The sequence below is a fragment of the Hyla sarda genome, chromosome 6, assembly GCF_029499605.1.
Source record: "Hyla sarda isolate aHylSar1 chromosome 6, aHylSar1.hap1, whole genome shotgun sequence".
NCBI classification, from domain to species: domain Eukaryota; kingdom Metazoa; phylum Chordata; class Amphibia; order Anura; family Hylidae; genus Hyla; species Hyla sarda.
This window is the reverse complement of record NC_079194.1, coordinates 284,137,812-284,164,186: the sequence shown is the minus strand read 5'-3', so window position 1 is coordinate 284,164,186 and position 26,375 is coordinate 284,137,812. Positions and strand designations below refer to the sequence as shown.

The window sequence follows — 26,375 nt, the reverse complement described above, 5'->3', positions numbered from 1 at the left end:
GCAAAGATAAAAATAACACATCCACAACACTTATTTTCTTCTGCACATCAGAAAAGTTCGGTTTTATAGGAACAAGGCACAGGACGTCACATTGCTGGCAACAGGACAAGAATGGAAGAGAATGTTTGAAAAACAATAAAGTCTATACCATCTGATAACACCCCCCCCCCCCCAAAGAAAAACAAAAACAACCCTATACATATACATGACTAATGTGTAAAAACAGAAAACAGCAAGGGATACAGGAAAATATATGCGAATGACAGTAAGATTCAATGAATCAAATAAGTCAGCCAATCTGTTTATATTTATACAATATTATATATATATATATATATATATATATATATATATATATATATATATATACATATACACACACACACACCAAAATGAATATGCGGTAGCACTCCAAGCGGTGAATCGAATAAGTGGCTGTATTTTCATCAACAGGTGCGCGATGTTTCGGTCACCTCGCGTGACCTTTGTCAAGCAGTACAATGAACACAATACAAGGTTTAAATAAGGTGCATAAGTGACCCGATATCCTGATATCAATTAAGTGACCTCATAATTTGATTAGCATATATAAATAAATACTGTGGTAACCAGGTGAGCACAAAATACAGTGATCAAGTGAAGTAGAGTGGCAGACATAGAAGAGGTGTTGGAATACATCGGGTCAGGAGGAGGACGTTCCGGTCGCCCACGTGGAGTAAATGCAAAGAAAGCTGCATGCTGTAAACATCAGGATGTCGGCAAAGACGCCGGAGGCCGATCTCGTGTACTTCCGGTCTCGTGCAGAAGTGACGTCGCGCACTAGAGAATGTCAGTGCATGTGCACGATTCCTACTCAGAGGAAAGGCCCCATTGAAAGTATTGGCAAATGTGCGGGCACAATCTCGGCACATGTACTGTGGTAAAAGTAAGTAGGTATGCAAGCACATAACGTAGGAGGTGCCAACACATGATACAATGTTTAAAGCAGCCTACAACCTGACAGGACACCCCTAGCGGGCACTGTGAGTCAGACTCTGCCCGCAATCTCAGATTTCCTCAAAGAGCGCAGCAGAGACATCACGGGCAATGCCGTCCCTCCCCCCATAACGGGAGACGGTCAGCAATACACGGACACTGGCCCCTAATTAGGGCTGTACTGTCAACAGAGACCAAAAAGAGGTGATGAATAGTACAAAAAGTAAATACATCTTTGTAGCGGTTGACGTCACTATCCGCCGGAATAACAACAGCATAGATAGAACAAGAAATACACCATTCAAAATTCAATACTCCGCAGGTGATGCGTCCATCCTACACTCCCAATCTACAATAAACTGACTCTATCTCCACCTCTTTTAAGGGGGAGGGGGGCACACGGTCAACGAGCATGAATGTCAAGTTACGTTCCACATGTCCAACCTCAACAAAATGCTTAGGGACTGGCAGGTCCAATCTTCGTTTTCTGATGGTATATCTGTGGTGATTGATGAGAGTTTTGAAGTCGTAAGTCGTTTCACCCACATATAGTAAGTTACACGGGCACCACAGAACATAAATTACATAGTCACTAGTACAAGTAAGATAATGGGTTATTTTGAATTGCTTCCCTGTGGTTGGATGCCGGAAGGAATATCCTTTACTTATATATTTGCAATTTATGCAGGACCGGGAAGGATCCTACACTTTCCACGGACAGAAATTTTTGTGGGCTTTTATTTAGAGACACATCAGCTTTCACCAGGTGGTCGCTAAGGTTCCTAGGTCTTCTATAGGACATAAGAGGGGGTTGTTTGAATTCCATAATATTGGGATATTCCTTGGCAAGAATGGCCCAATATTTTCTAATGGTACCCGCAATTTTATGTGATATCCCTGAAAAGAAGGAGACAAAAGCAATCCTGGAGGAAGCGGAATCCTTTCCACTGCCCACCAGTAGTGAGTCTCTGTTAAGATGCATAACTTTGGTTTTACCCCAATCATCAATTTTTTGGGGTACCCAAGTTTGATGAAGTTGTCTGTCATTTTGTCGAGGGCAGGTTCAAGCTGTGTTTCAGTGATGATGATCCGCTTGGCTCGGATCATCTGGCTGAGTGGAAAAGATCGAACAGTGGATACTGTCAAATCTACGGATTGAATTACAGCCTGTAGGTTTGACAAAAAAAAAAACAAAAAAAAAAAGGAACAGGTGGTAAGACCTGGTTCATGAATTTGCACTAGTGTGTCAAGAAACTGTACTTCAACAGTAGAGGATATTAATGTGAATTTAATGTGGTCATTGATAGAAATTAGGTACAAATGAAAGTCCTGTAATTGGGACGGAGTGCCCGCCCAAACCAGGAAAATGTCATCAATGTAACGCCACCATCCCAGCACATGGCTGAAGTGGTGTGTTACATAGATGAGGTTCTCCTCCAAATTCGCCACAAAGAGGTTAGCATAAGTTGGCGCCACATTGGTGCCCATTGCTGTGCCAACTTGTTAAATGTAAAATTCATCATTGAAGGTGAAATCATTTCTCCTAAAGGACAATAGTAAGTAGAGAGATTTAAAAAAAAAAAAAAAAAAAATCAACATGTATTTGAATAAAAAATATTTCAGTAGCAGTTCTAACTGCAGAAATGCCTACTGAATGAGGAATAAGTATACAGATTGACAATTTCAAGTGATGCAATGATGGTCCCACTAGAAATAAATACATTTTTTATTTTGTTCAAGAAATCAGCTGTATCTCGCAGGTAGGATTTGATTTTGTATAGATAAGATCTAAGGATTTTATCAAGAAATAGAGATATGGTTTGTAGTAGAATCCTGTTCTGAGACTATAGGACGTCCAGGAGGGTCTACTAGTGTTTTGGGTAATAGAGTACCGGGGTGATGGGATGTGAAAAGTGAAGAAAATCAAGTAGTGGTTTAATCGACCAAGCCCTGACCAAATGCATCTTTAAGTATGGCTATGATTTCCTGCTCAAATTTCCACCTGGGGTCCACAGCTGCTTTACGGTAGGTTACACCATCATTTAATTGCCGTTCGGCTTATTTAAGATATTTAGAACTGAACATGACCACAATGGCCCCTCCTTTATTGGCCGGTTTAATTACCAAATTGTGGTCATGGACAAGGTCATTAAGACTAACAATTTGGTCAGGAGTCATATTCGGGTGAATCAGCATATCATTATTACGTGACATGATCTCTACATCTTTTTTGACCAGTGAGCAGAATGTATCAATGCTAGGAGAATTGAGAGGAGGTTAAAATAAAAAATAAAAATATATATCACTGGCGGTTTTATTGTCAAGATCACGTAACCGAAAACCACTGTTCTGATCCACACAAAGAACAGCTGCCACACGACCTCCAGCACCCTCTGTATCTGCAGAAAACCAGACTGGGTTTTCTGAAGAACTGAAGGAGATCGAGCTCCAGCTGGAACCAGTCAATTCTGCCTACAGGGCAGAAATTAAGACCTTTAGACAATAATTGTAACTGTGAATTAGACAAATTAACCGTAGGAGATATTTACCACGGATTGTGCAAGGTCTAATGCTTCTTGAAGGTTAGTTTGGGCTGGCACCCCTTGTTGGCAACTCGTTTGCCCCTTGTTTTTATAGGGCCAGTGGTGTTGCCGGCCACCACGTCTTGTTGGTCTGTGGGGTCCCTCATAGTTGCCCCTAAAAAAAGGGGACCGCAGAATCTTGAGCTGGAGTGGTATTGGTCGGTGTTTGGTGTTGTACTGGAGAACAATTGCGGGGTTTCCTCAATCTGCGGGAGCTGGAGAGATGAATGTCCCAGTTGTACACCTTGTCAGAGGTGTCATCATTTTGATCCCTGGCCCATTTTTGCCGTTTAGTGTCCTCTTGTTCTGATTGTAGTTTAGTAAGAAAGCTTTTTTTGTTTGTTTTTTGTTCCATAAAAAGTTCAAAGTTGGAGGAGGGAAGAGTCTTGATCAGCAGGTCATCGAGTGCATTAAGTTTGGAGGTAATGTCCTAGTGTAGGAATTCCAAGTTCAACAGGATCAGGTCGAGTGCATATTTAGTGGAAATTTGCTCAAAACGGGTACGGAAGTCGGTGGGCCACGTGGGCGTCCGGAATGTCCTCCTCCTGACCCGAGGTATTCCAACACCACTTCTATATCTGCCATATTATTACACGCAATATTGTATAAATGATTGTATGATCATTACTGTACTCAACAATCACTGTATTTTGTGCTCACATGGTTACCACAGGATTTATTTATATATGCTAATCACTAGGGATCGACCGATATCGTTTTTTTTTTTAGGGCCGATACCAATAATCGGTGGAGGTTAGGGCCGATAGCCGATAACTTATACCGATATTCCGGTATAAGTTATCGGCTATTTATCCCCCCGCGACACCGCTGCAGGTCATTGATTTAAAGCGGGCGCTTTAAATCAATGCACTGCAGTGGCTTTTGCGGTGCCATAGACCGCCGCCGCCGCCACCACCCGCTTCTCTCCCCCTACCTGTCAGGGTGGTCCGGGCCATCCATCCTTCCTGTAGTGTCTGGCGGCATTCCGGGTGGAGGGTGAACCGGTCCGGGCTGTCCTTCTCCGGGGGTCATCTTCTCCAGTCCGGGCAGGCTCCGGCCTAGTAACGCAGCATAGATGCCGCTGCGCAGCGACGCACCTGATGTGACGGCGTAGCGGCGTCTATGCAGCGTACTAGGCCGGAGCCTGCCCGGAGTGGAGAAGATGACCCCCGGAGAAGAAGGACAGCCCGGACCGGTTCACCCTCCACCCGGAATGCCGCCGGACACTACAGGAAGGATGGATGGCCCGGACCACCCCCATTACGGGTAAGTTTAATTTTTTTTTATTGACTCGGAGGGTGGGGGTGAGGCCCGACCGGTATAGCGGTATGGGCAAAAATCCATACCGGTATACCGCCCAGCACTACGGTGGGGGGTGCGGTGGGTCGGGGGGGGGGGGGGGGGGGGCGGTCGCGGTGCGGGGCATTATCTGCAAGGTAATTGCCGATACCGATAATGCCCAAAATCGTCATTATCGGCCGATAATATCGGCCATACCGATAATCGGTCAATTCCTACTAATCACATTATGACATCACTTAATTGATATCAGGAAATGATGTCACTTATGCACTTTATTTAAACCTTCTATTGTGTTCATTGTACTGCTTGACAAAGGTCAAGTGAGGTGACCGATACGTCGCGCACCTGTTGGTGAAAATAAAGCCACTTATTTGTTTCACCGCTTGGAGTGCTGCTGTGTATTCGTTTGGTATATCGTGTTGGGGGCTCAGAACCAGAGCCTGACCGGGGACAGCAACATATATTTATTATAAATATCGGAAAACATTTTCAAGGTTAGACAAGTTAATGGCCGTCTCTTATATTTGGTGAATATTACTGTAGATCCGCCAGTTCCTAGAACTCCATAAATGAGCAGCCAAATACTGTACGTGCTTCCTTTTTTTTCCTCAAGAGCTAAATGTGACTATGTTGAATAGAACAGTAATGTACTGTACAGATGGCCATCGAATGTTTTTTTTTTTTGGTTGTCACCATGTCCCTCTACCATAGCAGTACTGGCTGTTACTAGTATGTATAAGTGATTTTACAAGCTGTGAAGTCTGTATTATTATTTTTTTGGGATACATGTTTTTCCATATTCCTCCATTCTATGACAGAATAGAATAAATGAGAAGTTTAAATTTTGATATTGCTGCACATTTATTGCAGAAATGCCAATTGGATATCCTACAGCAGTATTTCTCAACCAGTGTACGTTCGGCAGTTGCAAAACTACAACTCCCAGCATGCCCGGACAGCCGAAGGCTGTCCGGGCATGCTGGGAGTTTTAGTTTTTGCAACAGCTGGAGGCAATCTGGTTGGGAAATAATGCCCTACAGACAAGGCACCTGTTTAGCCATTTGAATGCTGCGAATACTATTGATTGGGGCTAAATTGGGGTTAAATGACCACCATCCACATGTTTCATAGTCCCTGGGTGCACACCTGTCGTACATATATGGTGGTTTATGGAGGGATTAATTGCCAGTTTTCACGATAGGTGATCAGTGGGTGTCCGATACCCAAAAACCCCACCTATCACTGTCTGTGTACATACAGAATAAAGCCGTATTTACTCCCATGGGGGCTGAGCTGAAGGAAACTCAGCACTAGGCAATGCATAGCTGTCTGCTTCCAGCTGTTTTATTGCCTACGCAAGCACTATGGCTTATTGGGAGATTATATATATATATATATATATATATATATATATATATATATATATATATATTTTTTTTTTTTTTTTTGATGACCTTTCCCATCTAAAAGTACAAGGAAACCTATGAGAGCTTACGCAAGTGGTCGTATTATGGCTTCATATTATGGCCATAAGGGTACACAAGGCCTCTACTGCACCTCTGTAGGCTTTCTATTCCAGCCATGCAATTTTATTTTCTGTAAGACAGGGTTCACACTACAGAATCCGCGGCCGGAGATTCAGTGCGGCCACCGCCAACAGAATCAGTAGGCGCTAGGACCCGGCAGGACATTGCCGTCTCCATAGACGGCAAGGTCTGTGGTGCAGGTGCCACTAGAACATTGAGCAGGTTTAAGTGTTCTGGTGGAATTTTTTTTGATCAAATCACATATTGTGTTAATGATAGATTAATAAAGTTCGATGTAATTGAATAGATGATAAAGTAAATGTACAAATAGGAATGTGTAGTACACTAATGTGTTAACGTTTAAAAAGTACCTGTCACCAAATAAACTGTTCTAAACTAACTCAGGCTACGTTTCCTAACTACTCCTAACACCCCTCCAGCCCTAAAAAAAAAAATTTCGGAGCTTTAAAAAGCTGTGCATCTTACCTTTCTTCTTGCTCACACAGTGAAATTTCCCAGCAGGAGAAAGTGGGTGTTTCCCAGCAGGCATGACATCACTGAAGCCTGCTGGGGGACAACTTCCGCCCTCACATGGTTGCAGTGCTGTGATGACTAGAAGACCTCAGGCTCTGTGCATGTTTCAGTCTGTGTTGCTATCAGTGAGGCTCTCCTTAAGGTTTCAGTCTGTGCAACTTTCTGTGAGAATCTGTGGAGCTTTCCCTTTCTGTGCAGCTGTCAATCAAGCTCAGTGCAGAGAAACACTTCCTGAGATTGGACTCCTGCCAGGCAGGGAGGAGACCAAATTATCAGTATTAATTGTGGCAGGGAACAGAACAGAGCCACCTAGTGGCCATTTTTTTATATTACATTTTAAACATATTTATGTTGATCATTTTAAAAGTAAGTGAATGGGAAAGTGTCTGCTAATTACACAAGGAACACTATATTAAAAGTTTTATTTTGTGACAGGTACTCTTTAATTAACAAATTCAGATTAATAAAGATATAAGACTTTGAACATTTAAAATAAATAAATAAAATAAAAAATAAAAAACACAATCCGCCCAGAAAATTCTGCTGTGTGAATGGGTTACCGGAATACCCATTCACCTGCATGTTATCTTCAAGCAGCAGAATTTCCAACAAATTCGTGAGTGGAATTCCGGTCGGAAATTCCCTAACGTGAACCCTGCCTTATAGTTAATGGCTATCTGTATGGCCTCCTCAGGAAGCCAAATTAAGGTGATGATGATGGCCCATTGATTTAGATATACGCCAGTACCAATGGTTGGACGCCTCCAATAAGATATTTAAAAGCATTTACCTTGCTATCCTCAATATTATTGACCTCTATCTTTTATAGGTCAACTTGCACCTAGTTTACTTACAGTTCATGTATAGATCTTCAAGAGGATAATGTGAATTGCACAGCGATTCTAACGGGAAAACATCCAGCAATGTCCACTCACATATAATTTCTGACTATGGAGATTAGGGGGATGCGAAAGAAATGATCACGTAGGAGTCCGGTAAGGACGGACCTTCCAGCTGCACACGTGGATCTGACATCTGGTATAAGACAGTCACATATCTGTGCTTACATTACACTAGAATTCGGGGGTCCGATCCCTTCCCCTGCTTCTCCAGTAAGTCTTCTTGCTTGAGTTTAGGTTTCTCAGTTCTTGTGTGCCACACCCAGATCTGTGAGGGCAAAAAAACATATATTATACAGACGAATTCAGGGGTGACAGGTGATAGGCAGTAATCTATAGTAATACACCTCTAAGAAAAGAGATTGCTACCACACACATAATGGGGATCAGAGAACATACACATGGGATTCAGTAAGGTGACTACATTGGTCATGTCAAAAATCTGATGCACTGTACTAACAGTTTTGTCAGGTTCCTGTCCACTGAAATTAAAGGGGTACTCCGCCCCTTGACATCTTATCGTAAGATATCTGATCGCAGGGGTCCAGCAGCTGGGACTACCACGATCTATGTGCAGCTCCCGGCGTTCTGAAAAACACCCTCGGACAGGTAACTCAACCAGGAACACCATAAAAAAATGGGTGGGTGCTGTGTCCACCAATGGATCCTCCAAGAAAGATTTTACGTTAAAGGGTAGCTCCCACCAAGTACTATATAATCGAATATGTCCCTACCTAGTAGTAATCTAGCCCTAACCCCCTAGCTGGCTTCAAATTTTTTTTTTCATCGCTTTAATAGAGCAGATTTAGTGCTTCTAAATCTGCTCTATAAAGCAGGGCAGGAAGCAGCGCTTCCCAGCAGGCGTGACGTCACTGATGCCTTGCTGGGCGCTTGCTTCCGCCCTCAGATCGTCTATTCATGAGTGTTTTAATTTATCTAATAGGGTGCCTCCAGCTGTTTCCCCAACTACAACTCCCAGCATGCCATGATTGCTATTAGCTGTCAGGCCATGCTGAGAATTGTAGTTGTGAAACAGCTGGAGGCACCCTATTGTCTAATGTCATAGTGTCACAAGAATGCCTCCCGCGAGCGCGATCGCCACCATCACCGCTAGCGGGGTCCCTGTGCCCACTAGCGGTGTCACAAGAATGCCGAGCGCGGCTCTGTTCCCCATCCCTGTCAGCGTACGGGAACAGATTTAAAAGCCTTGCGCGCAGCTAACGTAGTACTGCGCATGCTAAGTACTACGCAAATAGCGTAGGGCTAACACCAGGCTCCTAGCGCTGCCTACGTTAGCCCTACATTATTTGCGCAGTACTACGTTAGCCGTGCGCGAGGCTTTTAAATCTATTCCCGTACCCTCAGACTCTCCGGGTACGAGAATAGATTTAAAAGCCTCGCGCGCAGCACTACGCAAATAGCGTAGTGCTAACGTAGGCAGCGCTAGGAGCCTGGCGTTAGCCCTACGCTATTTGCGTAGTACTGCGCATGCGCAGTACTACGTTAGCTGCGCGAGAGGCTTTTAAATCTGTTCCTGTACCTTGACAGCTGACAGGGACGGGGACAAGGAACAGAGCCGTGCTCGGCATTCTTGTGACACCGCTAGTGGGCACAAGGACCCCGCTAGCGGTGATGGTAGCGCTCGCGGGGGGCACATGTGACACTAGTGGGCACAGGGACAGGGTAAAAGGGGGCGGGCGGGGCCGTGCGCGAGGCCAGTGGAGCTGGCCAATGTGCGCAGCCCCAGCTATCAGCGTGCTCGCTCTCTCCTGTTTGATTGACAGGCGGGAGCGAGCACCGCAGTGCCTGAATTTCGACTCATTGCCAGTCTTCAATGAGTCGAAATTTAGTAGTGACGTCACTGCCGAATGCATTCGGCCACTAGGAGGGCGACCCCTAGTGGCCGAATTTAAAAGTGATTTTAAACTTGTTTAAAATCACTTTTTTTTTTTTTTTTATTAAAGTATATTAGAGATATGTTGTAGTACTTAAGTACTACAACATATCAATTTTTGTAATTCATGACAGTGCCCATTTAAGCATAAAAATAAAATAAAAAATCTACTTTTCTCGATAGGCTCCATTGGAGCATACCAAAGCAGTCCCCGGGGTGGGTAAAAGTATTTTTATTTTTTTTAACTTAGGTGGAAGGCTGGACCACAGCCGCCTGCTACACCTTGCGACCAGACTAGCATCAGCAGATGCTAAGGCATGTACCTGGTATAACTTTGTAAAAGTGTGTAAAGACGACCAGATAGCTGCCTTACAAATTTGCAAGGCTGAAGCCCTGTTGCGTAGAACCCAGGAGGCTCAGACAGAACGAGTGGAATGAGCGGAGACGCTGAAAAGGAGGAGTCTTCCCCTTGCAGAGTAAGCTTCTGAAATGGCAGAACGTATCCACCGTGAAATGGTTGCCTTCGAAGCAGGAAGCCCCTTACAACGACCGGCGAAAGGAAGGAGTGACAGAGGTAAATCCAAAAAGCCCGTACCACATCAAGCCAATGGAGCATACGTTCCCTGGGATGGGACAGAACAGGACAAAAAGACAGAAGGACGATGTCCTCATTTAGGTGAAAGGCGGCTACAAACTTAGGTAAAAAGGACGGGACCGGATGAAAAACAACCTTGTCCTGGTGTAAGACCAGGTAGGGAGAGCGGCAGGAGAGGGCTGCCAGCTCCAAAACCCTCCTAATAGAAGTAACTGCAATGAGGAAGGCCACTTTCCCGGAAAGGAGGCGAAGAGAAACGTCCCTGAGAGGTTCGAAGGGAGTACCCTGCATGGCACTGAGAACCAGATTTAGATCCCAAGGGGGGAGTAGGGGGATCTGTAAGGCGGGGCCGCATGAGCCACACCTAGTAGAAAAGTCCGGATGTGAGGATCAGACGCCAAGGGATGCCGAAAGAGAATGGAGAGACAAAACTTGTCCCTTAAGGGAACTAAGAGCCAAGCGTTGTTCCAGCCCCAGCTGTAAAAAGGAAAGAAGCCGTGGGAGAGAGAATGTAACTGGAGAAAATAAGTGAGATTCACACCAATGAAAATAAGACCGACAAGACATGCGTGCCTTGATCATAGTGCGAACTACTTGAGGAAAGAACCCCCTGGCCCTCAGAACCGTGGTCTCAACCACCACACCGTCAAATGCAGTGACTGTAAATTGGTATGGCAAAGGGGACCCTGAGAGATCAGGTCGGGACGAATTGGGAGGGGCAATGGCACATAGTCCACTAGACGAACCACGTCTGCGTACCACGCCCGCTTTAGCCAGTCCGGAGCCACGAGAATGGCGGGAATGCCCTCCGCTTTTAGCTTCCTCAGAACCCTGGGAAGGAAAGGAAGAGGGAAGAGATAGGGGAGGCTGAAGTGCGACCAGGGAATCACCACGGCATCCACCGCTAGGGCCAAGGGATCCTGGGACTTCGCAAACAGGTCCACGTACGGGGTGCCCCAGAGGTTGCAGATTTTCGCAAACACCTCTGGATGAAGAGACCACTCGCCAGGGTTGGCTGAGGAGTGGCTGAGAAAGTCCGCCTCCCAGTTTTTCACCCCGGTATGTGAATTGCCAAGATGGAGGGAACTCTGAGCTTGACATACGCGACAGCTGTGGAGTTGTCAGACTGGACACGAACAGGACAATCCTGGAGAAGGTGCTCCCAATGGCGGAGGCAAAAAGGTAGATTGCCCCGAGTTCCAGGATGATGATGGGGAGAAGAGCTTCCCGGGAGTACCAAAGTCCCTGGACATCCAGTTCCTGAAGACTCCTCCCCAACCGCTGAGACTGGCATCTGTCGCGATGACCTGCCAGTGGAAGGGCAAAAAAGATCGCCCCTGACGAAGAAGAGGGGACAGAAGCCACCACAGGAGGGACTGAAGAGTCCTGGAAGTAAGGATGATCCTGTGATCGAGGGATAGCAGAGACTTGTCCCACTTGGACAGAAGAGAAATTTGAAGAGGGCGATAATGAAACTGGGCAAAAGGAACGGCTTCCATGGCCGTCACCATCCGACCCAGGACTTCCATGCAGAACCAAATGGAAACTGGAACAGGACGCCAGAGAATCCGAACTCCTGATAATAGGGCAAGGCACTTGTCCGGCAGAAGCCAAATCTGGGCAGTCGCAGTGTCGAACCGGAGTCCCAGGAAGATTAGAGACTGGGTGGGAGTCAGGTTGGACTTGTCCTGATTAACCACCCAGCCGAACCGTGACAAGCTCTGAAGAGTGATTTGGAGACTCTTCCGATTCTGGGCCCTGGTTGGAGCCTTGACCAGGAGGTCCTCCAAGTAAGAAGTTACGAACACACCCTGTGCTCACAAGATGGTGATCACTGCTGCCAGGACCTTTGTGAAGACCCTTGGAGCCGTGGCCAGTCCAAAGGGAAGGGCCACAAACTGAAAATGGCCCTCTGGAACTGCGAAGCGAAGATATTGCTGATGTGCTGGAAAAATGGGGATGTAGAGGTAGGCGTCTCTGATATCCACCAAGGACAGAAACTCCCATTGATCCATGGAGGTAACTACAGAACGGAGAGACTCCATATGGAAATGACGTAGGATAAGATGGCGGTTGAGGAGCTTCAGATCCAGGATAGGCGGACGTAACCCCCTTTCTTGGGGCTTACGGATGCCTGACTTGGCCGTGAAGTGGCTAAAACGGTTATCTGATTTCCAGGAAGGATGGGTCTTGAAAGAAGGAGCCTTCCTTATCCTGTGAGGAGCCTTCCTCATCCAGGAGTTTTCCAAAAAGTCGAGACCAAGTCAAAGGAAGCTCAGTGAGAGATTTCTTGGAAGCGGTATCAGCGTCCCAGGTCTTGAGCCACATGGAACGACAAAGTGCCACTAGATTACCTGTGGCAAAAGCCGTACAACAGGCCGAGAGCATAGAAGCAGAGAACAAATAGTCTCCGGCATTGGAGAGTTAAAGTGCAAGATCCGCAAAATCCTCCGAAGGGGCTCCGGACAAAATGCCCTGGCCCACACAGGCATAATAGATGTCCAGGGCTGCAGTGACCTGTCTGGAGGAGGAGGAGGAGGGGGGTTCAGTTCTGGGGTTGGACATAGTGCAAGAAAAAGTAAAAATGGAGCAGTCTCATCCAGTGTCTGTGTCCCTCAGGAAGAGAAGAAGCAAGCTGTGTGAAGAAAAGCCGGTCATCAGCAGAGAAGAGAGTGAGTGGGAGGGGGAGGGCTAGATGAATGAGGAAGGGGCAGGACCAGCACCAGCCAAGGCCCTTATTGGTTCACATGACCCCTCCAGCATGCGCACCGCGCTGATAGGGAGATACCAAAACCCCCAATAGGGCCGGGAAAAAAAAAAAATGTGATTACTATTTAATGGCCACATGACATGGGTAACGTGCAGTAACCATGTGTATATTTTGTTAGCAAGTAATTGCTAGTGAGTAAGTATTTCAAATGTAATTGACATACAGACAAAAAAGTAAAAAAAAAAAAAAAAAAAAAAAAAAGCAGGAGAAAAGCAAGGAAATGGTTACCTTAAGCACTGAACAGGCTGCACTGTGCTAGGGGATGATTTATACAGTACTAGATGGCATGTGGAAGGATAAGGGGTTAGATGGGCACTGTCACCAAGCTTTTTTTTGATATGTTGTAGTACTTTTTTACTACAGCATATCTCTAATATAAACCTATTACATTTTTTTTTTCATTAAAATAGTCTATTTTAATGTTGAAAACCGGCCACTAGGGGTCCCCCTCCTAGTGGCCGGCTGCAGGCTGGCGTGATGTCACCACTGAATTAGGACCGATGCCGGCCTAATGGGAGCGGGGTTCGGGGTAGCGCCGCGGCAGGCTCTGCACTAGAGGTATGGCTGGGGGGGGGAGCGAGCTTCGGGGTAGCACTGCGGCGCTAACAAAGTTATTGTTTTCACCACAGGGTGCCTCCAGCTGTTTCAACACTACAACTCCCAGCATGCCAGTAGATGTCAGGGCAGGCTGGGAGTTGTAGTGGTGAAACAGCTGGAGGCACCCTGTATAGTGAACTAAGGGCAGAAGTGTCGGCCCCAGCAGGCATCAGTGACGTCACGCCTGCTGGGGAAGTCTGCCTGGTAGTGAGCACACTACCGGGCAGACAAAAAGCCATTTTAATATAGTGAAAAAAAAAATTTAAGGTAGGGAGGGGGTTAGGGATAGATGGGCAATAGGCAGGGACAGAAGAAAAAACAAAAAACAGATGGTGGGAGCTACTCTTTAATGATTCACTGGCTTTTCAAGGTGCTATGAGCAGAAAGGAAATAAACAGCAGCAGTAAAACAAGGAAATTGTTACCCTAAGCACTACTGCTGCTGAGATAATAGGGAAGCTCTCATTTACCTTGCATGGACAGTTCAGGTACATAGGGGGGGAATTTATCACTGGTTTTCTCTGCATTTTTTTGGCGACGAGTTTTGCGGCGTTGAGGGAAAGATTGCATTGTGTGCAAACATTTGCAAAAGTACAATGCATATGGTCCAAAAATATGCGAATCTACACCACCCCAAGCAGAGCTTATTTTCTAGAGCTCTGCTTGGGGTGGTGTAGATTTGCATATTTTTGGACCATATGCATTGTACTTTTGCAAAGGTCTTCAAAAGTTGTGACCATTGCATGAACAACCAGTGAAACAGTGTACCAAAATGTGTATGCAAAACAGCACGTGATACAATATGCAAAAAATAAATACATTTAAAAAAAAATTATATATACATACACACACCACATTTTTTGCCATATAAGATACTCCGGCATATAAGATGCACCCAATTTTAAAGGGTTCCGTTGGCTGTCCGGGCATGCCAGGAGTTGTAGTTCTGCAACATCTGGAGGTCCGCAGATTGAAGACCACTGGTATAGGAGGTAATACTCACGTGTCCCCGCCGCTCCGGACCCGTCACCGCTGCCCTGGATGTCGCCCTCCATCGCTGTCGCCGCGTCCCTGTCGCTCCTGCCGGGTCTTCTCGCTCTCCGTCCCCACCATTACATCGCTACGCACGCCGCTCCTATTGGATGACGGGACGGCGTGCGGGGCGACGTGATGATGATGAAGGAGAGCGCCGACCATGCAGGGGATCCCGGCACGGAGCAGACACCGAGGAGGCAGGTAAGGTCCCTCCCAGTGTCCTGTAAGCTGTTCGGGACGCTGCAATTTCACCGTGGCGGTCCCGAACTTCCCGACTGAGCAGCCGGGTTAGTGTCACTTTCGCTTCAGACGCGGTGGTCAGCTTTGATCGCCACATCTGAAGGGTTAATACAGGGCATCGCCGCGATCGGTGATGTCCTGTATTAGCTGCGGGTCCCAGCCATTGATGGCCGCAGGGACCGTCGCGATAGGACAGGGTTTTAATGTGTATTTGCCATATAAGACGCACTAACTTTTCCCCCCCAGTTTTGGGGAAGAAAAAGTGCGTCTTATACGGCGAAAAATATGGTAGGTATATCAATTTTTTTTATAATAAATAAATAATAAATATTCAATAATTGGTGACAATAATAGGGACAAAGGAACCCTGTGATGGCTTTATGTACAAAAACAAACCTTAGTGCAGTTATCAGCTTTGGGTTCCAATTCCTCAGCCGTGACCATCGGCCCCAGAAGGCTGCTCTCCAGAAAACCTCTTTCTGCGTTCGGGTCAAACTGCGCCTTTGGATGACTCAGAAGTAGCGACAAGGATACTGCAAATCCAGCCATGTCTATGGGGAACGGTCGGTGCGTCTTCCAGGCTGTATGGAAGCCGACTACTTTGCCCGCACTGACCACAGGACCTTCATATCGGAGCCCTCCAACCAGACCAACTGGCCAGACAGATACTTTTAGTGTGTTACGCATCTACAGAAAATAAAGAAGAAAGTTAACATGTCTGTAGGTCAATAAAAGTAGTATACAATTTTTTTTTTTTATTTTTTTTTTAGGTGCCAACATTCAAGATTAAAAATACTGCGGTGGAAAACTTTTTATTCATTTATTTATTTATTTTTAAATCAACTGGTGCTAAAAAGTTAAACAGGTTTGTAAATTACTTCTATTAAAACATCTTAATCCTTCCAGTACTTTTTAGGGGCTGTATACTACAGAGGAAATGCTTTACTTTTTGGATTTCTCTTCTGTCACGACTACAGTGCTCTCTGCTGTCCATTTTAGGAACTGTCCAGAGCAGGATAAAATCCCCATAGCAAACATATGCTGCTCTGGACAGTTCCTAAAATGGACAGAAGAGGTCAGCAGAGAGCACTGTGGTCGTGACAGAAGAGAAATCCAAAAAGAAAAGAACTTCCTGTGGAGCATACAGCAGCTGATAAGTACTGGAAGGAGTAAGATTTTTTTTAATAGAAGTCATTTACAAATCTGTTTAACTTTTTAGCACCAGTTGATTTAAAAAAAAAAAATAAGAAAAAAAAAATATAATAATAATAATAATAATAATAATAATAAAAGGTTTTCCACTGGAATACCCCTTTAAACAACATTTTCAGTCTCTGAATTTTCCTCTCATATTGGGGCAAAAAAAAAAAAAAAAAAATTATAAAAGAGTTGTCAACCAGGGAGTCTCCCATCCCATTGGAAAGTATCGCCAGTCACATGTGTGCATTGCTGCTCCTTCATTGTCTATAGCAGTGTTTCCCAACTGGTGTGCCTCCTGCTGTTGCAAAACTACAACTCCCAGCATGCCCGGATGCTGGGAGTTGTAGTTTTGGAACAGCTGGAGGCACACTGATTGGAGAACACCAGTCTATAGGAACTACAGAATACAGTGATCAGCTATCTCTGGCAGCAACCACAGACAGATTGAGCGGCAATGCACGTGTGACTGCTATTCCATTCAGATGAGAGACTCAGGAACTTGGGGGGCATTTACTAAAATATGTGCGACGTAGTTCAATTTTTTTATTTCCTATTCTTTTCTTGCATGACTGCGTCAAATTTATTAAAATGGTCGCACGGCATTTGATAAATTTTGTGGAGGATACAAATTTTCTGAAATCTCACTCTTCACATACACCAAAAAGCTAAGCTAAGTCTGAGCTGGTGTCATTTTCCAAGACAGAAAAGAACAACTCAACTACAGCAGCTCATAAGTACTGAAAGGATTAGGAATTTTAAATAGAAGTAATTTACCAATCTGTTTAACTTTCTGGCACCAGTTGATAAAAAATAAATAAAAAAAGTTTTCCAGTGGAGCACCCCTTTCACATTTGACGAAACCTATTTTCAAATGTATTTGAGAGACCAGGGAGCATTTGCTATAAAGCCATCGAAGAAAATTGAAAAGGAACGAGAAACAACTCACCTCTTTAAAGATTTTAATACTGTAAGTGTTGTCATCATCAGCAAAGTAAACGACCCCATGGTCCTTGGGCGATCGGTTCTCATGAAGCCAGCGTATAGCTTCGTTTCGATGCTCCACTCCGCGCGGCTTTAACCAATTGGGGTCCGAGTCCTTCAGTTTCATTGCTGGCGGGGTCTGCACATTTAGGTGGGTGTACTTCAATTCACTCTGCGCCAGCAGGTCAGACACCAAACTAGTGCGCTCCGCTGAGTCCTCCACCAAGATCCAGTGAAGAGCAGGGACAAGAAGTAACGTCTGGGACAGGCGGGTAAGTTCGGCCCGCTGGTGAGGTCTGACCAAGACAAAAGAAAAAAAAAAAGAAAAAAAAATAATAATAAATATAAAAATTAATTAATAATAATGAATAATATAGATCTTGAGGTCAATGTTCTCTCCCTCCTGCCTTACATTAAATCTAAGTTTAGGATATGGGCCCAGCTGCCACTGTCCGTCTCTGGACGTATTAATCTTATCAAACTTATTATTCTCCCCAAATGCTTGTATACCCTAGAACATGCTTCGGTTCCTGTCCCTAAGTCCTTTTTTGATTCTGTACATTCCCTTCTGTCTCCGTTTATTTGGGGACCTAGCAGACCTAAGATTAGTCTCACCACTCTCCAGCGTCCCAAGCTGGAGGCGGGTATGTCCCTTCCTGATTTTTATTTGTATTACCTGGCGGGGCAGTTGAGATATATTAGACATTGGGTTCTGGGAGACTCCATGCCCGACTCTGAACAATGCCTGGATAGGTTCGTCCCCTCAGTGTCTCCCCGGATGCTCTTAGAAAGCCCTACTCTAGGGGGTCGTGCTTACCTACCTTCACATAAGCTGGCTGTAAAAGTGTGGCGGGCCGCTAAGTCAGTATATGGATATGCTGATATCCCGTCTGATACCCCTCTATGGCACAACCCCTTTCTCATCCATGTGGGTGAGACTCTAGACTCTGTTTTTTGGATGAATGCTGGTGTGCTCACTCTGGGCGATGTGTATAGGGATAATGTTTTGTGTTCCTTCGAGCAACTGCAATCAGAATATGATTTACCCCGACACTGCTTCTTTAAATACCTACAGCTCCGTCATGCATTGTCAACACAGTTCCCTGCTGGACGTGCACCCATATCGACATTCCCTCTTATTGGTGTTTTAAAATCGCAGGGTCCTAGGGGACTGGTGTCCATCCTATATACGCACCTCATTCAGGCCAAGAACTCCCGTTCCCGGTTGCCGGCTGTCCGACACTGGGAATCTCATATTCCCAATTTGACTAAAGATGATTGGGAGGAGATGCTTTCCTCACATATGATGGTGTCTCCTTCTGCTAATAATAAACTGATTCAACTAAATATTATACATTATAGTTACATTACCCCCGTTCGTTTGCATAGAATGGGTCGTTCTGACTCGGACGCCTGCCATCGATGTGGTGCGGCTAAAGCTGATTTCTGGCATCTTATCTGGGCTTGCCCTGATATAAGATCCTTCTGGCAGGATGTCCTTGGTCTTCTTGCCACAATTATCCAACCTCCCCCGGGGTGTGACCCTCTGATTTGTTTATTTGGAGTTCTGGATGAGGAAGTGTGGCCACATTACGTGCGCACTTTATTGCGAGAATCCTTATTTTTTGCTAGGAAGTCGATTGCCCTCAAATGGATGGACCCCGGCCCGCCTTCCCTGTCTCAGTGGAAAGCTTTGGTTAATGCTATGATACCCTTCTCCCATCTTGTTTACAAGAATAGAAAATGCCCTGGTAAATTTCTTTCTGTGTGGGGTCCCTGGTGCTCCTCACCATTGACCCAATGTTCATACTCTGCATCCCCTGAGGGGACTTAAGGTCATGACTGCCCATCCCTTCCTAAATGTGGTTGTATATACCCCTTTGATTTATGTGTGTTAAGATGTTGTGCTGGATGTGTGTACTCCCTCCCCTCTGTGGACGCATGGGTCTGCCTTAACATTAGAAACATTATGCTTGGTACTCGTGACTAGATGTGGCGATATCTGCTGAATTCTACACTACGGCCTCTATTCAATATTATTCTGCCGATTTTATATTACATACCATCCCCCTTTTTTTTTTTTTCTTTTCCCTTTTTTTTTTTTTCGTTCACCTTGTTCACCCTCTTTTTGTGTTAAGGTTTCTCAACTGGTTGTTCTTGGTTTTCCTCAGACTGTGTCCTCACTGCACTGATTACTGCCGGATCTTTATATATTATGTCGTTTACATCCTGCTTACTTGTACATGTTCTCAGTGCCTTTTTTTAATTGTGTACTCCGCTTTATACCATTTTGCTCTGTGAGGCGATTTGTCTGATGTTTGTTTAATCTTCAATAAAACGTATTTTAAAAAAATAATGAATAATAATATAAAAATTAATTAATAATAATATAAAAATGTATTAATAATTAATAATAATATAAAAAAATTATAATAATATAAAAATTAATTAATAATAATATTATTTAATTTTTATATTATTATTATTATTTTATACTCTTGTAAAACTAAAATAAAGAAAAAAAAGAAACACACCTGCACATCCACCATTTGTATTTTCATCTATTTGTGTCTCAGCATAAATTCAAACACCAACAGGTTGTTATTATACATTTTGATCAAAAAGTACAAGCCCACTCGCCACATCAAAGCCACCTATTTAGAGTGGGTCCCTAACCCAACATTGGCGTAGCACCGAGCGGCTGCCACCACCACCACAACACCATGCCCACAGGGGGAGCGACCCACTGGCCAGTCAGCCCCACTGCTCCCCGACTAAGTCCCTGGCTCCAGGCCACTCCACCCCACAGACAAAGCATCACAGCAACAATGACCGCTGCAGTGCAACCTACACCAATGTGAATACCTACCAAGTGCTCCCTGCCAGAGGGCTGGGAGAATGCTAGGAGGAAACCCTTATGCAGTCTCCTGCTAATTAAAAACGTCTGGGCGCTACGCCACTCTGACTAGGTGGTCTTGACGTGGCGAGTGGGCTTGTAATTTTCGATCAAAATGTATACAGTGGTCCCTCCGTAGAGATGAGCGAATTTACAGTAAATTTGATTTGTTACAAACTTCTCGGCTCGGCAGTTGATGACTTTTCCTGCATAAATTAGTTCAACTTTCCGGTGCTCCGGTGGGCTGGAAAAGGTGGATACAGTCCTAGGAGACTCTTTCTTAGGACTGTATCCACCTTTTCCTGCCCACCGGAGCACCAGAAAGCTGAACTAATTTATGCAGGAAAAGTCATCAACTGCCGAGCCGAGAAGTTTGTGACGAATCAAATTTACTGTAAATTCGCTCATCTCTATTCGTGACGAATCGAATTTACTGTAAATTCGCTAATCTCTAGTAATCCGTTCCAAATGGACCAGGATTCGTGCAATGTAGAGTATAGGACAGTGGTCTACAAACTACGGACCTCCAGATGTTGCAAAACTACAACACCCAGCATGCCCGGACAGCCGTTGGCTGTTCGGGCATGCTGGGTGTTGTAGTTTTGCAACATCTGGAGGTCCATAGGTTGTAGACCACTGTTAGAGGAAGTTGTACTCACCTGTCCCCGCCGCTCCGGACCGTCACCGCTCGTCACCGCTGCCCTGGATGTCTCCGTCCATCGCCGCGTCCCCGATGCTCCGGCAAGGCCTCTGCATCCGCGCTCTGCATCGCCGCCATCACGTCGCTACGCACGCCGCTCCTATTGGATGACGGGACGGCGTGCGCAGCGCCATGATGACGAAGATGGAGAGTGCTGACGATGCAGGGATCCTGAATAGGACGCGCCGGAGCCCCGAGGACAGGTAAGAGACATCACCGGAGCTCATGGGGCACCGTAAACGACTATCCGGTGGCAGCTGAAGCAGTCTGCGCTGCCGGATAGCAGTTTATGCGATGGCCCCGACATACAAAAGCATCGTATGTTGATGCTGCCTCTGAGAGGCCATCGTATGTTGAAATGATCGTATGTCGGGGCCATCGTAGGTCGAGGGGTCACTGTACTAACAACCTGTTAGTGTTTGAATTTATGCTGAGAAGCAATTAGATCAAAATACAATATGTGGATGTGCGCCTAAGTTTCTTTTTCTCTATTTTTGTTTTAGAGTTATTATACTCTACTTAGCCCATCAAACACAATGCAATCCTGGAGGAATGAAGGCTAATAGAAGCAATCTAATAACCATTATTAAAACTATATAAAAAGGCAAGCCTTCCAATTAGCTATTTCCGTGTTTCCCCATCAGTGTGACTCCAGCTGTTGCAAAATTATAACTTCCAGCATGTCGGAAGTTAAAGTTTGCGGGCGATCCGATCCTCCATTTTAGTGTCCACAATGCTGCAGATGCCGTGACCTGTATTGATCACGACATCTGAGGGGGTTAATGGTGGACATCCGTAATTGTGAGACAAAATGGATGAAAAAACACCATTTTGTAATTTTTGGGGGCTTCTGTTTCTACGCAGTACATTTTTCGGTAAAAATGACACCTTATCTTTATTCTGTAGGTCCATACGATTAAAATGATACCCTACTTATAGAGGTTTGAATTACACATTTAAAATTGTCCCCTTCTGACCCCTATAACTTTTTTATTTTTCCAGGTACGGGGCGGTATGAGGGCTCATTTTTTTGCGCCGTGATCTGAATGTTTTATCAGTACCATTTTTGTTCTGGTCGGACTTTGATCACTTCACTACACATTTTGGACTTTGGAAAAAATTTTTTGCGCGTACGGTTTAATTAACAATATATTTTTATAGTTTGGACATTTACGCACGAGGCGATACCACATGTTTGGGTGGGGGGGGGGGGGTGATTAAAACTTTTATTAGGGAAGGGGTTGAATCATCTTTATTAACTTTTTTTTTCCACAATGTTACAGCTCCCATAGGGGGGTATAACATGCAGTACATTGATTCAATACACTGATCACTGCCATTGCATTACATTGATCAGTGCTATCGGCGGTTGATTGCCCAAGCCTGGATTTCAGGCTTGAAGCAATCAATCGCCGATCGGATATGTAGAAGGCAGGTAAGGCACCCTCCTGATGTGTCCTAGCTGATCGGGACATCACGATTTTACCGCGATGGTCCCGATCAGCCCGACTGAGCTGCCGGGAAGCTTTCACTTTCAACGTGGTGATCAACTTTGACCGTCGCCTCTAAAGAGTCAATGCCGGACATCTGCCTGAACGGCGGTGTCCGGCATTAGCCACGGGTCCTGGCTGCCGATAGCAGCCGGGTCCATGCAGGTATGATGCAAGCTCAGCTCCTGCGCTCGCTTCATAACCCTCCCGTGCCGCAGCGCCATTTATAAGCCCAAGACCATTTTCACCTTAAGGACCCGAGCATTTTTTGCACATCTGACCACTGTCACTTTAAGCATTAATAACTCTGGGATGGTTTTACTTTTCTTTCTGATTCAGAGATTGTTTTTCCGTGACATCTTCTACTTTATGTTAGAGGTAAATTTTCCTCGATACGATAAAATTTAGCTTTTTTTTTTTTTATTTTATTTTTTTTTTTTAAAGGAAAATAGACATTTCAAATAAATTATATATTGATTCACATTTGTCACACAATTTTCTAAATCGGAATTTTTCAGGGACCAGTTCTGTTTTGAAGGGCCTTTATATTAGAATTACCCCATTATAAAAATCGAACCCCTAAAATATTCAAAATGACATTCAGAAAGTGTGTTAACCCTTTAGGTGTTTCACAGGAATAGCAGCAAAGTGAAGGAGAAAATTCAAAATCTTCAATTTTTTTTAATTTTTTTTTAAACACAGTTTTTACAAGGGGGTAAAAGGAGAGAAATCCCCCCAAAATGTGTAAGGAAATACCTCATATGTGAACGTAATGAGCTCTGTGGGTGCACTAGAGGGCTCAGAAGTGAAGGAGCGACAATGGGATTTTGAAGTATGTATTTTTCTGAAATGTTTTTTGGGGGGCATGTCACATTTAGGAAGCCCCTATGGTGCCAGAACAGCAAAAAAAAAAAAAAAAAAAAAAAAAACACGGCATACTATTTTGGAAACGACACCCCTCATGGCACGTAACAAGGGCTACAATGAGCCTCATCACCCCACAGGTGTTTGGCAACTTTTCGTTAAAGTCGGATGTGTTAAAATCGTGGTGCCAGAACAGTGCCAATCACCCCCCCCCCCCCCCAATGTGACCCTATTTCGGAAACTACACCCCTCAGAATTTAATAAGGGGTGCAGTGAGCATTTACACCCCACTGGCGTTTGACAGATCTTTGGAACAGTGGCCTGTGCAAATGAAAAATTAAATTTTTCATTTTCATGGACCACTGTTCAAAAAATCTGTCATACCCCTGTGGGGCGTAAATGCTCACTGCACCCCTTATTACATTACATGAGGGGTGTAATTTCCAAAATGGGGTCACATGTGGGGAGGGGGGGGGGGTCCATTGTTCTGGCACCATGGGGGCTTTGTAAACGCACATGGCCTTCAATTCCAGACACATTCTCTCCAAAAGCCCAATGGCGCTCCTTCTCTTCTGAGCCCTGTAGTTCGCCCGCAGAGCACTTTACATCCACATGTGGGGTATTTATATACTCAGAAGAAATGGGGTTACAAATTTTGGGGGGCTTTTTTTCCTATTACCCCTTGTGAAAATGAAAAAAAATTGGGATAACACCAGCATTTTAGTGAAATTTTTTTAAAAAATAATTCATTTTCACGTCCAATTTTAACGAAAACTGCCAGTGCCAACTCACTCCTGCTGCTAAAAGAGTAATAGGTGCCGTCTCAGATGTCACCTATCACCCTTTTGTACCGGGTCACTGGGGACCCGATTGACCCGGAATTGCAGCAAATCGTTTTCACGCTGTAGACTTTACGGTAAAAATTACGTTTTCTTTATTCTCTGGGTCAATATGATTAAGATGATACCCATGGTTACTTACATTTCTATTATTGTACTGCTTTTAAAAAATGCCAATTGCCCTGTTTTGACCACCTCTAACTTAATTTTTCCGTATTCAGGGATGTGTGAGGGCTCATTTATTGCGCCATGATCTGTAGTTTTAGTACCATGTTTGCGTATATATGTGACTTTGTGATCGCTTTTTATTACATTTTTTGCAGTTTGATGTGACAAAAAAGCAGAGATTTTGGACACTTTTTTACGTTTACGTCGTTTGTCGTAGGGGACCATTAACATAATATTTTTATAGATTAGACATTTACGCACGTGACTATACCAAATATGTTTATTATTTATAATTTTTTTAACGCTTTTTTGTATTAATATGGGGAAAAGGGGTGATTTAAAACTCTATTGGGAGAGGGGCTTTCACTTTTTTATTTTAAACTTTTTTTTTTTTTTTTTTTTTTTTTTTTTTTACACTTTTTTTTAGTCCCCATAGGGGACTATTTATAGCAATCATTAGATTGCTAATACTGTTCAGTGCTATGCATAGGGCATAGCATTCATCAGTATTCTCGGCGATCTTCTGCTCAGGAAGGCAGATCAGTGCAGAAGACCCCAGTAGACGGACTGAGGCAGGTGACGGGACTTCCGTCCACCATCTTGGCTGATCTGATCCCCGCGGCAATGCTGGGGGCGATCATATCAGCCATTGAGGCCGGAAGAAGCGCATACCTGTGCGCGAAACCGCCGGCAGTCACCTCTGAGCGCCCCACGCGTCCGCCAGCCCCGGTTCCGGAGGAGCAGCCCGAGATGGGAGCCGTATGAACAGAACTGAAGCGGTGAGTGCAGGACACCTGTTTTGTGTCTTTCTTGGTTATTTCAGCCATTTTAAGTGCAGCGCTGCCGCAGATGCAGTGATCTGTATTGATCACGGCATCTGAGGAGTTAAAGGGGTTATCCAGGAAAAAAAAAAATTCTTATACATCAACTGGCTCCAGAAAGTTAAACAGATATGTAAATTACTTCTATTAAAAAAAATCTTAATCCTTTCAGTACTTATAAGTTGAGTTGGTCTTTTCTGTCTAAGTGCTCTCTGATGACACGTGTCTCGGGAACCGCCCAGTTTAGAAGCAAATCCCCATAGCAAACTTCTTCTAAACTGGGCGGTTCCCGAGACACGTGTCATCAGAGAGCACTTAGACAGAAAAGAACAACCTTAACTTCAGAAGCTCATAAGTACTGGAAGGACTAAGATTTTTTTTTTAATAGAAGTCATTTACAAATCTGTTTAACTTTCTGGAGCAGTTGATATATAAAAAAAAAAGTTTTTCCTGGAATACCCCTTTAATGGAAGACATCAACATGCTGACAGTCGTCGGGACCATTCGCAAATGAAGTGAGCGCAGCTCCTGTGCTCGCGTCACAGCCACGCCGTAAATGTACATCACTGTGCGCGAAGCAACGCTATGCAGTGCCGTACATTTATGGCGCATGTCTTTAAAGGGTTTAATGCACAGGCTCTGTGGTCCTGGAAAACCAGAAAACTAATTTAAGGCTGTCCATTGTGCCCCCATACTTTATGTTCAGGGTGCCCTGATATGACAAAAGACTTCAATGACAGATGACGCTCAATCTCTCCATACCCGACCTCCATTCAATTCTCTAAATCATGAAAATTACCTCCTGACAGTATCTATATCAAAGTCAGCATTCTAGTGAATGGGTGAACTTGACGGCTGTATGATGCTCTATTCCAGTGTTTTCAGCTGTTGCAAAACTACAACTCCCAGCATGCCCCGACAGCCAACAGCTGTTTGGAGACCACTGCTATAAAGCAATGCACAAACAGGAAACACACAGGCAGTGGTGCTTGCTAGCTACAGAGGAACTACAACTCCCAGCAGAACTACCCCATTGTAAAATTCTAAGTCAACATTACAAACACAACTATAACAACCAGATAGTGATTGCAGATCATATAATACTCTTGCTGGGAGTTGTAGTTTTGCAACAGTCGGATGCACCCTGGTTGGGAAACACTGCTCTATCATGTCGTACATCCAGTGTTATTAGTTACTGGTAGGCCAAATACCGCAGTACTGATCCGCTTACCTTGCATAGGTTGGGGTTACAACATATATAACAGGTAAATTCTCTCCACCGCGAAGACGTGGGGTTTCCCTTCTGCGAACATCAATGGCAGGATTCGCATGATGGTTACAGTCACATTGCTGACCTGCAAACAATCACAGTAAAGATTCAAACATGTAAAAGCAACTAAAAAAAATAATAATAAATAACAATAAATAATAATTAAACATTTAAATAATTAAAAATAAATAAATAAAA

The 26,375-nt window shown here is 44.5% G+C and overlaps 1 protein-coding gene across 3 annotated transcripts in view; it reads right to left on the bottom strand.

The window, feature by feature from the left end:
- B3GAT3 (beta-1,3-glucuronyltransferase 3) overlaps positions 1 to 26,375 on the bottom strand; it is a 34,526-nt gene that overhangs the window by 4,418 nt on the left and 3,733 nt on the right. For all 3 annotated transcript variants that reach the window (XR_008845379.1, XM_056527539.1, XM_056527540.1), the window contains exons 3-6: positions 26,139 to 26,262; positions 17,095 to 17,425; positions 15,345 to 15,635; positions 7,987 to 8,086 (exon numbers count right to left, since the gene is read on the bottom strand). Coding sequence is in view for 2 of the 3 variants with exons in the window: in XM_056527539.1 (XP_056383514.1) it covers positions 7,988 to 8,086; positions 15,345 to 15,635; positions 17,095 to 17,425; positions 26,139 to 26,262 (845 nt within the window). In the remaining variant the exon portion in view is untranslated. The remainder of the gene's footprint in view (positions 1 to 7,986; positions 8,087 to 15,344; positions 15,636 to 17,094; positions 17,426 to 26,138; positions 26,263 to 26,375) is intronic.